The 12,991-nt window shown below is 41.6% G+C and overlaps 1 protein-coding gene across 3 annotated transcripts; it reads left to right on the forward strand.

Annotated features, from left to right (window-relative positions):
- The first annotated feature begins 1,053 nt into the window (after positions 1–1,053).
- Positions 1,054–11,100, forward strand: slc13a1 (solute carrier family 13 member 1). 3 transcript variants are annotated; one of them, XM_061037078.1, is made up of 15 exons: positions 1,054–1,374; positions 2,487–2,615; positions 2,808–2,944; positions 3,227–3,393; positions 4,096–4,135; positions 4,254–4,335; positions 4,594–4,751; positions 5,030–5,149; positions 6,222–6,320; positions 6,550–6,651; positions 8,284–8,375; positions 8,674–8,768; positions 9,543–9,704; positions 10,180–10,317; positions 10,415–11,100. In XM_061037078.1, the coding sequence occupies exons 1-15, from the start codon at positions 1,270–1,272 to the stop codon at positions 10,556–10,558; spliced, it is 1,770 nt and encodes a 589-aa protein (XP_060893061.1). In that variant the 5' UTR covers positions 1,054–1,269; the 3' UTR covers positions 10,559–11,100. The 3 variants fall into 3 exon arrangements, with proteins under 3 accessions (XP_060893061.1, XP_060893062.1, XP_060893063.1); XM_061037079.1 differs by having other exon boundaries at positions 5,093–5,149; XM_061037080.1 differs by lacking the exon at positions 1,054–1,374 and having other exon boundaries at positions 2,501–2,631.
- The last annotated feature ends 1,891 nt before the right edge of the window (positions 11,101–12,991 follow it).

A 12,991-nucleotide genomic window follows, 5' to 3' on the forward strand; every position in this document is an offset into this window, starting at 1 on the left:
TTTTAAAAAACATTTTGTCTGAAATCTGGAATAAAGTTCATTATATTACAATTAATTCCAGTGTAGTTTCTATCTATATATATTCTACTGCTTATCCAAGGTCAAGTCACGTTGACAGAAAGTGAACGTGACAGCAACGTTTTGAAAGGAACAAAGTCACAAAACTCCCTTAAAAGAACGATAGATTTTTAAATCGCTCATGATTTTACAAATATCATATACAAGTATAAGTTTACCACAACTTCTACTTAGATCTTTATGTCCTTCCATGAATTCAGCATGGATGAAAACATGCCGAGTTTCACCCCCGTTTTTTTTTTTCCCGTTCAGGGTGGTGGGGGTCTGGAGCTGATCCCTGTTGCCATTGGGCGAGAGGCGGGGTTACACCCTGGACTGTTTTATTGTAATGTGATCCAGTTAAAATCTGTTATAAATTTGTGGAGAATTGAAAGAATTGAGAATTGAATTGAAAGAAACACAGCAATCCTCAGCAATGACTTCCTTTAGGAGCCTGAATGGTTGCTCAACACCGTGAGTAAAGCTCTCATTTATTACACATGTGAACTGAACTCACTGACCTCTGTTGTCTTTCAGGTGACTGACACACCTGAATCAATCATTCACTAAATACTTCAGACATATTTAAAAAACCAGCAAGAAATGCATTTTTTATACTTTTAAGAAAACACTCCGAAAGATGTTAATCTCTTTTTAGCAGATTGGTCTGAATTAAAAAATGTAAATGAAGATTTAAACTAGTTGCAAAAAGGTCATAAACGTTGTTTTAGCCTAGCTTAGCACAAACACTAGACTATTAGCATCTCATCAACCGTAAATAATTTGACGAGGAAAAACTGTAAAGCAACATTTTCAACTGCTTCCTACAATCGCTGTGAACATTTGGAAAAAGTCACAAAACCTCTAAAGTGAACCACTCAAACATTCTTCCTCGTCCACAGATGTGTGTGAATGTAGAAAGTGTGAAATCCCACACTCTTTAAAGTACCATAAATAAGAGGTTGTGTCACATTATTGTCCCACTTCTGTGTCGGTGCAAAGATAACCAGCAATGAGTAACCAGCTTTGGTATCTTTGCTGGAGAAAACTGCTGCAGATACGAACGCGTAACCTGCAACTGTGTTTGATTGGAGTCTCCAAAGGTCAACCTGCAAACATCGTGGTAACAATCATCGGCTTTTCAGTCTTCCTACCTACAACCTCAGGATTACAGCGAGAACCCTCCAAACAGAAGAAAGGGAAGCGTGAAAAATGCTGCAGAGGTTGAGCAGAAGGTTGTGGTACTATCGCAGCGTCGCCGTGATTGTTCTGACGCCGCTGCTGCTGCTTCCTCTTCCTCTTGTCATCGGTACAAAGGTGATTCTCCTTTAAATAAAAGACCATTGCTATGAGGGCAACAATGATTATAATAGAAAAAAAAACATTCATTAGAGTTCATGAGCCGATTTAAACTGAGCTGAAAGAACTTCTGTAACAGATTTGAATCCCTAGGGTTTACAGTTACTTTGGAGTTACTTTTCTGTGTTTTTCCAATATTGTTTAGCAGATTTTCAGGAAACAAACATATACATCGTACCTGAGCTCAAGCAGCGTCAGCACACAGAGGCCAGATTTCCCTTGAATTATGGTGCAAATTTGAACCAAACTTACAGAAAACCTGCGTAAGAAAATACAAGAATCAATTCTTACTGTGTTAAAAGGGTGAAGATTTTGTGATGACAGGTGGCTCTAATCATTGCAGAGGAGGTTATAAATACATTTTTAGTCTCAGTTTTTGTTTATTTGTTTAATATTTTAGGTTATCCATTTGTATGTTGAGAGCAAAGTTAATCAAAGTCATATTCTTTGTATATGTGAGCCAACAGGCCAATAAAAATGTTTCAGATTCTTAAAGGTCACATATTGTGCTAAATGCCCTTTACAGTACCATGGTTTCATTACAGTAATATGTGTCTCTAGTCTGTGTTACAAACCCCCCAATGATGAGAAAAGTCCATCCTCTCCATCTTTTGCCTGCTCCACTTTTGGAGATTTTCCATTCATGACATCACAAAGGGCAGTAACTCTTCCCCCAGGTGGGTGACACTCCCACAGCTAGGTGTTTGTTCTGCCCTCTGAGTCTGCCTTCTCACCATAAACAATAGGACATGGAGCGAGAAAGCCCGAGCCGACCCAAACTTTCCAGAGAGGGGGCGTGGTCAGACACAGCTCATTTACATTTAAAGGTACAGACACAGAAACCGCCTGTTCTGAGCAGGGCTGAAATAGAGGGGTTTATAGGCATGATCAAATACAGGATCAGAGTGAGAGATATCAAAACTGCTGGGATTGTCTTCGGGAAAGTAGAGTATAATATTTCTATGTGGAGGTTAAAGTCGAAGCTGATACACCAGTGTGTGTGTGTGTGTGTGTGTGTGTGTGTGTGTGTGTGTGTGTGTGTGTGTGTGTGTGTGTTTTGTGCACTGTAGGAGGCAGAATGTGCCTTTGTGTTGCTGCTGTTGGCGACGTACTGGGTGACGGAGGTGATTCCTCTGTCCATGACCGCAATGCTCCCCGCCGCCCTCTTCCCCATGTTTGGCATCATGAAGTCGTCAGATGTGAGTCCATGTATCTGTAAGCAGGCCACACTATTTGTGTTACTTTAAAAACATTTAAAAAGTTTTAGTTCTTAATATCCCTACATCACCAACATATAGCACCTGGCTGTGTGCAAATCTACGTTTCTTTTTACTGCTTTCTATCATTTACACTTTTACTCTCCTATCCCTCGCTCTCTGTTTCTCCTCCAGGTGGCAAAGGAGTACTTTAAAGACTTCCACCTCTTGCTGGTGGGCGTGACCTGCCTCGCCACGTCCATTGAGAAGTGGGGTCTCCACCGCAGAATCGCCTTGAGGCTCGTCCTCATGGTAGGAGTCAACCCTGCATGGTGAGCAACACCCTTCTCTCCTCCAAAATATGACTTTAATATCGTCTTTTATATGTGGAAACACAATCTCATGTGGTAAAAAAATCACCTCAACACGTCCCACACTAGAATAAAATCAAAATCTCTCCATTCCCTCAGCCCTTGACTCTCAGCCATTTTACATTTCTCTATATTTGCTTAATTTCGATCGGTGCACTCTATCAAGGGATTCTCTTGAGGTTAGATAGTAACATTGACAGTATTAAGTTGCTTATTGAGGAGGCCGTGTGTTGCCCTCTCCAGGCTGATGTTGGGCTTCATGTCCGGCTGTGCGTTCCTCTCCATGTGGGTCCAGAACACCTCAGCCGTTACCATGGTGATGCCCATCGTGGAGGCTGTTCTCCAGCAGATCCTAAAGGCCAACGAAGGAGGAGGCGCTGGTGAAGTCAACCCCAATCTGCAACTTGATGGTACCTGGATTTATTAATAGCATAAATCCTCCCGAAAAGAAGGATCAAAGAGTAGTTGAGATTATGTCACTACCATTACTCGTAATTTTTCCACATATAACTCCAACCTCAGTACTTTTCCTCAGTACATTTACTGAAATGTGTCCGTATTACCACATTGCGTTGAAAGCAACACTTAGCACTTGAGCTTTTTGATTTTGTCACATAAAAAGTATTAGTTAGGGCTTTAATTTATTGGGAAGGAATTGTTTGTTTAAGCTTCACCATTGAGTAATAACAAGATTTTAACTTTACAAATTCTTCATCATCGAGTAATAACAAGATTTTAACTTTAAAAATTACTCTACAGCGAATTGGCACCACTCATCTTTTGATCTTTTAACTATAAGAACAAGTCTTTATGTATACCTTTTAATAAAAGTTTTAACTATAAGTCTTATAGCTACCAAGCATTTGATACTCAAAGGTCACATATTTTCCCAACCTGAAATAAAGTTCAACAATAAAAAAAAAAACACCAACAGCACTTTCACTCAAGCTCAGAGGAGTGAAAGAAAAGTGATAATTATCACCCTGGGAGCGAAGCATCATAGGTGCTTGTTGAGGTAATTTTCCACCCTTTCCAGTTAATTGCCATGAAATGACTTCACAGCAGCACCTTAAGAAGAGAGAGAAGTCAACCCAGGTCTGTTTTTCTTGCAGAAACTGACTGCCATGTTGAAAAGATGGAGGACAATGTGAGGTATGAGAAGATATGCTTCCTTAATGGTCACTGTTGCTCAGTGATCACTGTAGTCTTTTTGTGATTCCTTCACTGTCCCGGGGCATTGTGGGAGATTTATTACATCTGTGTCTCTCAGTAACCAGAAGCGTCCAGATGTTCCTGAAGAAAAGTTGACTTGTGTTCAGATACAGACAGTGTCTCAGCCCGTTGCAGCTCAGGTACAGAAACACTTACAGATTCATTCATCCCTGTAGAATCAATTATTATTCATGTTTCAAACTGCTGGTGCTGCGCATGCTTTAACCACAAGTACATATATAGCCCTAAAAATGACACCTAGAGAGACTGACAATAAATGTCGATAATGCCACTAAAGCCACTGCTAATGAATCAGATTGTTGTTCTCTTACTAAGACCAACTTTTGTGTTTGCTTCTCCTTCCTCTCTGTTTCTCAACTATAATTTTTGTCTTGCAGGTTGCCATGAGTCAGCCTGCGGCTCCCAGCAGGAGTAAACGTGACCTGATGATTTGTAAAGCCATGTGCATCAGTGTGGCCTACTCCTCCAATATCGGAGGCATCAGCACACTGCCCGGCACCTCGCCTAACCTCATCTTCTCCGAGTACCTCAACCAGTGAGTGCTGTGTGCTCCTGACATGCTGGGTGTATGGTGTGGGTATGAAACAGAGAAAAGGAGCCGTCACATTTAAAGGAAAGGGGAAAAAGTCAAAAAAGAAGGGACAGACAAAACAGAGAATCCTGTAAAGGCTTTGAGGCGAGAAAAATTTATAGAAAATAACTCAATCTGTGAAAGGGTTGGCATTTGTCAAATCTAAAACTGCATGCATTCAAAGCTTTGATGTGCTTTTAAAAAAACTGAATTTAATCTTCAATCCTTGTTTTTGAATCCAGGATTTACCCAAACTGTAACTGTGTAAACTTTGGGAACTGGCTCCTGTTGTGTCTGCCCATCAGTGTGATCATGCTGCTGCTCACATGGATTTGGCTGTGCTGGCTCTTCATTGGCTCAGAGTGAGTGTCCCCCCTATTTTGTTTTTTTGTACCATGCTGCAAATATGTTTATTTATGCTGTAAAAACTGCCTTTTTGTCTGTGGTGTGTATGTGACTTCCGGTGTTCCTGCAGCCAGCCTCTAATGGACACTCGACGAACTGCATGATTTTACAATTCCAGAGGTTGTCGCTTGGTTTGAATGAATATTACATATTTAAAGATATAGTCAGTAGCTTTTTCCTTATAAAAATGTTTGCATACCTGTAAACCCCTCTATTTCAGCCCTGCTCAGAACAGGCTGTTTCTGTGTCTGTACCTTTAAATATGTAAATGAGGTGTGTCTGACCACACCCCCTCTCTAGAAGGGCTTGGGTGTCTCGGGCTTTCTCGCTCCATATCCTATTGTTTATGGTGAGAAGGCAGACTCAGAGGGCAGAACAAACACCTAGCTGTGGGAGTGTCACCCACCTGGGGGAGGGGTTACTGCCCTTTGTGATGTCATAAAGACAAAATCTCCAAACGGCCTGTTTGAGCACACATTTTCTGAAAAGTGGAGCAGGCGAAAGATGGAGAGGATGGACTTTGTAGACAGACTAGTGACATATATTAGTGTTAGGAAACATGGTGAAGTGTCTTTTGCAGAATATGTGACCTTTCAATAAATATGACTTGTTGAAAAATAACAGAAACTTGGGTTGTGATTTTTCATGAAGGAGTTGGTGGTGGTTCTTAGGTTTAACTCTGAGTCTTGAAGGAGTAAAAATACTTTCAAACAAACTGACTTTATGAGTAACTCTAGATGGATATTACAAATGTTGGATATAATCTCAGAACTCCATTCTTTCATGCTAATACAACCTGCAAACGATGCATGGTCATCATGCTAATGTTAGCATTAGCTGTGTGATGGAAGGTCAGAAAGGTCAATTATGGGCGCTGGTGACCATCACACAGTATGCATTTTACCCGATCACAGTCAATCAATGTAGATCAATGTGAGCATTTTTCTGTCTGCTAGCAATCATATAATCAGCGTGTGTGCCCTGAACACACACACACACACACTCTCTCTCACACACACACAAACACAGCTTCAGGTTCCTGTGGAGATGTGGAGGAAGGAAGAGCGAGGGCGACCGGGCAGCCAGGAGAGTGATAGAAGAAGAGTACAGGTCGTTGGGACCCATGAGGTGATTACTCTCTCTCTCTCTCTCTCTCTCTCTCTCTTTAATTTAGTTTTATTCATGAATGTAAACTTTGTGTGCAGGAGTAATAAAATGTATGGATGCATGTCCTCTTAAGGCTTCCATAAACATCTGATCATTCTCTCACATTGATTCTGTGTATGCAGTATTGTTTCTTTTACTCATCCACAAAATAAATCATGACTTCTCTTTCCCCCTCCCTCCCTCCGTTCAGTCCTCAGGAGATCTTCACTGGTTCAGTTTTCCTGCTGATGGTTTTGTTGTGGTTGACCAGATCTCCTGGTTTCATAACGGGCTGGGCTTCTCTCTTCCCTCAGTGAGTCACTTTACTATTTATTTCACTGTGATTTATTTGAACACAGATCTCCACAGAGCGTGCAAAAGAGCGCAAGAGACTGCAGTCCCTCCACCGAGCACCAAAGTGGATTCATCTGCAGCTGAAAATATACAAAATGAAACTTCTGTTTGTGTTAAGATTGCTAAACACGACACAAGTAGGATAATCTCAGGGAAAATTTATCCATTTTAATAAAGAAACTATACATTTAGGCTGTTTTCGAAACCGCGAGATCCACTGTATGCCAAAAATACCAGGATGTCATACTGATTCAGGAAAAATGTACAGTATGCATCGGACCAGTCTACCTCGCGTACTGTTTCCCCAAAATGCAAAGTGCCAGGTCAGAGATCAAAATGCCGGAGCGCAGCTGTTTGATCTCGTCGGTGGCGGTGACTGAATATCTCGGCACATAATGGGCATGAACCAGTAACAAATATGAAATGTTTATATATTTGGCCTACAGTATATGTCTTACCACCTCGGATTTTCCTGCTTTTTAGACTGTACAGTGCATGTGCCACAGCTGGAGCAGCAGCTGCAGTTACAGGGTCCTTGGCTTGTTCTATTACTACATATTATTGTTAAACCTGAATGTCTGAAAAGTATACTACAACTTTAATAGCATGCCAATCATATTTCAACCCAGGGCATTGTGTATAAATGACAGAATATATGAGAGATTGTAGACTTGTTTTATTTGAATTATGTTAACTATCTCCAGATGGGCTGTTGTTTACTTCCGCATTCCAGGACCGGAAACCAGTTTAACCGTGCCAAGCTGCATACTGCAAAATAACCGACGACTGGCAGTCATACTAAATACTACTGTTGAACTCAGTATGCAGTATACAGTTTATACTGATTTAGATAGTAGTATGTAGTACGCGGTTTCGAAAACAGCCTTACATTACCCTTTAAGATCATTTGAATCGTCCCTCTATTTTAGTACTCAAACACTTTAGGAAACATATCACATTATTTAATTGTCAGGAAAATAACATATTTTGTGTCATGCATGGTGTCATAAGTCGGCATAAGGATGAGATATTTGACTGCAAATAGTAATTAATTATTGTAAAAACATTTTTTTTTAAAGGAAACAATTGAAAGGGTGATTGCAAATGTGGAGTGTGTCTGTCAGTAGTGTGCATGTGGATGTGTGGCATAATGAAGTGTGGGATGTTGAGGAGCCAGGTTTGGATGAGAGAGAGAGACACACACACTGGGCTTGACGCCATGAGACCACCAGGCCCAGATGCTCTGAATCTGGCTAACTGATTCCTCTGAGAACAAGTGAGAGAGAACATATCAGTAGAAGCCTGGCGGTTAAAGGTGAGGCTCTGACCGTCACAACAGTTGTATTTGTTCAATTCAGTGTAGGAAACATCCAGCTATCAAATTCCAGACTGAAAGCCTTCTTTAAATATTTTTCACTTGCGCTAACAGGGAAGTCAGAAAGTGTCTTAAAGGTGACATATTCTACTCCTCTTCAACCAGTTTAAATAAGTCTCAGAGCTCCTCAAAACAATAGCTGTGTCCTGCATTTTCCTGTCTTTGCTATAATAAAAAATCCTGGTTTATAACTTTTTTTGTCCTTGATTCTTGCAGTCCCTCCGGCTACATCACCGACGCCACTGTAGCTCTGCTGCTGGGTCTCCTCTTCTTCATCGTACCTGCCAGCGGACCCTCGCAGAAATATGGTAAATACACAAAATATAACAATTCATCTGGGATCGGAAAGGGTTATTCACGTGTTATGTAATGAAGTGCGTTCACTCAAGTTGTTTATTTTGCTCTTTTCCACTTCATATTGGATCAATTCAGAGGAAAATACTCTTCGTTTTAATCCTTCTTCTTTGTGTCTGATAAATATAGCCCATAATATCCTGAACATGATGAATGTTAATGAGTGTTTATGGTGCTGATTTTGTACCGAGAGAGGGATTCTGTCTGTCGGCAGAGATATGAGCAGGATGTTTTTTTTATCTCTCCATCCAGAGACCATGATTTCTTGGAAAGAGTTCCAGGTCTCCATGCCCTGGAAGGTCGCCCTGCTGGTCGGTGGAGGCTTTGCACTCGCTGAAGGCACAGAGGTGAAAACACATTCTCACCTCAGGGTTTATTGACCAGCTCTCCTGAAGCTCCCAATCATGTCAAACAGTTCTTATCTTTATGCCTTGTCACAGGGAAGACAAGGCACAACATGGAAAAGGCCCGTACAGGATCTCTCAAGTCCCCCTATATTAGAAGTAGTAAAATCTAAATTTCGCATCATTACTCAAATCAATACAAGACGACCTAAATCGCTTGAGCAACTTTCACTTTCCGAAAGAATATCAACAATTAAAATGTAAAAAAAAACAAAAGTTAACTACCTATGTGGAATGTGCAACATGTAAACACATAAATAAAGCAGACATCAAGTCTATCCTGTGTAAATGTCTCTTTGAGTCATGACTGTCTACAATGAGTGAGAAGCTCGAGTCCCGCTGGCTGTGTTGTTGTCAGAGCCATGTTTACATGGACGGGACGGCCGGCTCCTCCCCTTGTGTATAAAAGCTGTTTTAGTCAAGGACTAGAGAGAAGAAGAACATACTCACTGATTATTTAGTAAGTCAGAGTTTTTAGATCACGGTCGTTCTTTGTCAATTTACATGCAATGTGAAGCTACAAGCTAACTAAAGAGCGCTAACATTAGCATGCTAACAACAATGCAGAACACAGGTGATTATAGCTCAAACACAGAACAATTATGTCCGCTTCTTCTGCTTAGTGCTCAACTATTGACATTTAAACAAGTTTGAAATCCTGCTGACTGATAATTCAGTGGTCGTAATATGTGTTTGTTTGTGTATGTGTGTGTGCAGGTATCAGGCCTCTCTCAGTGGGTTGCCAAGCTGCTGACACCTCTGGGTGACCTGCCAGTCTTGGCCACTATCACAGTCGCCTGCATCATCGTCACCACAGTGACGGAGGTGGCCAGCAATGCTGCCACCATTACCATCTTCCTCCCCATCCTCTCTCCTTTGGTGGGTTCACTGTAATGTTTTTATTGACCTTTACAAACGATTCCTAATGTCATTGCCTTTTTTTCCTCCATAATGTTGCTGCAAATTATAAAAAACAATGTACAGTATCTTAGCAATAAAAGCTGCAGGCATTGGTTGATACAACTAATGTGAAGTCTATTATTAATCCGCGTCTAATCCGGAATTAAGGCTGCATCAGCTCCTCCTCTTTGCCTCTTTGTGAGGTGTAGACAGCATTTCCAATATGGCGACTGGCATCATTGGGCTTCATAATGGCTCTTCAGAAACAAAATGGATGACTTCACTGAGACTGCGTCCATTTTTTATACAGTCCATTGTCAAGTTTTTTTGTATTTTTTGTTTTGAAGCACTTTGTTCATCTTATCACTGTCGTTGTTGTTAAATGATGAAGTCAAACCTGATCTTTATTTTATATAAGATAGACAGATCTCTGTGTTTGTTTTTTTTTCTTTAGGCTGAGGCCATCCACGTTAACCCTCTGTACGTCCTGATCCCCACCACCCTCTGCACATCCTTCTCCTTCCTACTGCCGGTGTCCAACCCGCCCAACGCTGTCGTGTTCGCCTACGGACACATCGACATCCTGGACATGGTGAGTCCAGACGCTCAACATGATCCACGCTCACTGAAGGCAGAAATATCCAGTGTAAAATACTAACCATATCTTCGGGGTGTATTTGCTGCTGCAGGTGAAGGCGGGGCTCGGCGTCAACATGATAGGCGTCCTTGCCACGCTGTTGGCCGTCTCAACGTGGGGAGTTCCATTATTCTCTCTGGATACGTACCCTGAATGGGCGCCAGTCCTCCCGGGGTTCAACTCCACCATGCCGTGATGAATGGTGCCCAAAAACAGATCTCAGTGGGAGGCTCAGGGACCGAGCTGGGACTCTTCAGAGGCTCTCTGGGAATTCCTCATGCTGAGAGAGCGTATTTATTCTTCTTCAGGTGTTTTAAAGCTCCTCCCACTCTGAGGAACTTTTATTTTACAGCTTTTTGTCACCTGAAGCCCCAACAGTTTCTCTGTAAAAATTGTTATTGTAGTTTTCTTTTTACTAACTTTTACATGACTTGTCAGTGCTGCCTTGCTCAAGGGCACCTCGGCAGTGCTCAGGAAGTGAACTGGCTCCTCTCCAGCTACCAGACCAACTTCCAGACTTGGTCCGCACCGAGACTTGAGCCGGCAACCCTCCGGTTCTCAACCCAAGTCCCTACAGACTGAGCTACTGCCGTACCAAATAAAGTATTAATCTGACATAAAGATAACTCTTAAATCATGTTGGGTTTAATATTCATATGCAAATTTTATGTATATTTTTATACATTTTGTTCTATGTTGTGTTAGTTTTTAATAAAACACTACCTATTGAGAATGTGATGCTGATTAGCTCCAATGTGGTTATCTTTTGACACACACACACACACTCACTCACTCACACACGAAGGCTTTTGAAGTCAGTGAAAGAAACAACACAGAAACACTGACCTCTGGTGGACACAGAGTCTCTGAATCACAGCCTGTAAACACAGACCATGAACAAATTCTGCATAAACAAAATATGAACTAGAGCAACACACTGAAACATTTTAACATTTTTAACTTCTTTCTCATTAAAAGTTTGGATGCATCGTATATCTATAGAAGACAATTTATAGAACAGTGTTAATTCAACTTTATGGTGATGATGGAAGCTGTTACTTGTGCTTCTAATATCGTCTGCACAATCGTTAATCCATCCATCCATTACCTTTACCACTTTTCCGATTCGGGGTTGTGGGGGGCTGGAGCCGATCCCAGCTGTCATTGGATGAGAGGCGGGGTTACACCCTGGACTGTTCACCAATCAATCACAGAGGAGCTGACATATAGAGACAGACAACCAGCCACACTCACATTCACACCTACGGACAATTTAGAGTCACCCGGAGAGAACACACACATGCACGAAGAGAACATGCAAACTCCACACAGAGAGGCTCCTGTGAGACGGGGATTCAAACCAGGAACCTCCTCACTGTGAGGGAACAGTGCTAACCACCGTGCAGACCCCTCATTAAAACGTAGATGGAACCATAGACTGTAAATATTACACATGTTGCTTCCATAGACTGTATAATACCTTTTACAATCAAAGATAGTTTATTCAAGAAGAGGTATCACACAGTAAAGCAAAATTTTACCCCTATAGACCTGCTAAATTCAGAATCTATCTAAACCGCGAGACAAAGAATAAAAGTACAAGAATAGTAGCGAGGTACAGTCAATTCCATACACGGTATTTCCAGAGATAATCAGATCTATTATCATATTTATGTGCAATAATAAACATATACAAAATGTGTAGCTTAAAGTCTAAACCATACATTAACAGTTTGAGTACTACATTGTAAGTGTTATAACTCTATTGTTATAACTCTAGTTTTGACCTTTCACCTTCGTAATATATCCAAGATCAGGAATATCATGTCGCAAAGTGATGCAGAGAAACTAGTTCATGTATTTGTTACCTCCAGATTGGATTATTGTAACTCTCTTTTGTCTGGGTGCTCTGGCAAATCTCTAGAGAATCTTCAACTGGTCCAGAATGCTGCAGCTCGTGTACTGACCAGAACCAGGAAATGGGACCACATCACTCCTGTCCTGGCTTTTCTGCACTGGCTCCCTATACAGTCTAGAATAGAATTCAAGATCCTTCTTCTCACCTACAAAGCTCTAAATGGCCAGGCACCATCTTACCTGAAGGAGCTACTAGTGCCGTACTGTCCCTCGAGAGCGTTGCGGTCCCGGAGTGCAGGCCTACTAGTGGTACCTGCAGTCTCCAAGTGTACTATGGGGGGTAAAGCCTTCAGTTATCAGGCTCCTCTCCTCTGGAACCGCCTTCCAGCCGGGGTCCAGGAGGCAGACACAGTCTGTATTTTTAAGAATAGACTTAAAACTTTCATTTTTGATAAATCTTATAGTTAGGGCTGGTGCTGGTGTAGACCAGCTCTTAGTTATGATGCTATAGGCTTAGACTACCGGGGGAACTGGCACCCTGAGCTCCTCTCTCTCTCTCTCTCTCTCTCTCTCTCTCTCTCTGTGCATATACAGTACATCATATTACTGCATGTATCTATCTATAAATCTCAGTCACTAACCACCTACTTTCCTGGGAGCTCTTGAGCTCTCCTAGGCTCCTCAAGATCGTCGGTTGACGGCTTGCCAGAACAAAAAGTGCTCATGATGGATAGGCCGGATCTTTGTAACATAGCAATAAGTAAGGTCTTTT

The sequence above is a fragment of the Labrus mixtus genome, chromosome 4 (genome assembly GCF_963584025.1).
Source record: "Labrus mixtus chromosome 4, fLabMix1.1, whole genome shotgun sequence".
Classification (NCBI taxonomy): domain Eukaryota; kingdom Metazoa; phylum Chordata; class Actinopteri; order Labriformes; family Labridae; genus Labrus; species Labrus mixtus.

Coding starts and splice junctions, on each gene's coding strand:
- slc13a1 (XM_061037078.1), top strand. CDS start 1,270: ATGCTGCAGAGGTTGAGCAGAAGGTTGTGGTACTATCGCAGCGTCGCC. Junction 1,375..2,486: donor CTCTTGTCATCGGTACAAAG/GTGATTCTCCTT, acceptor TGTGCACTGTAG/GAGGCAGAATGTGCCTTTGT. Junction 8,376..8,673: donor CGGACCCTCGCAGAAATATG/GTAAATACACAA, acceptor CTCTCCATCCAG/AGACCATGATTTCTTGGAAA.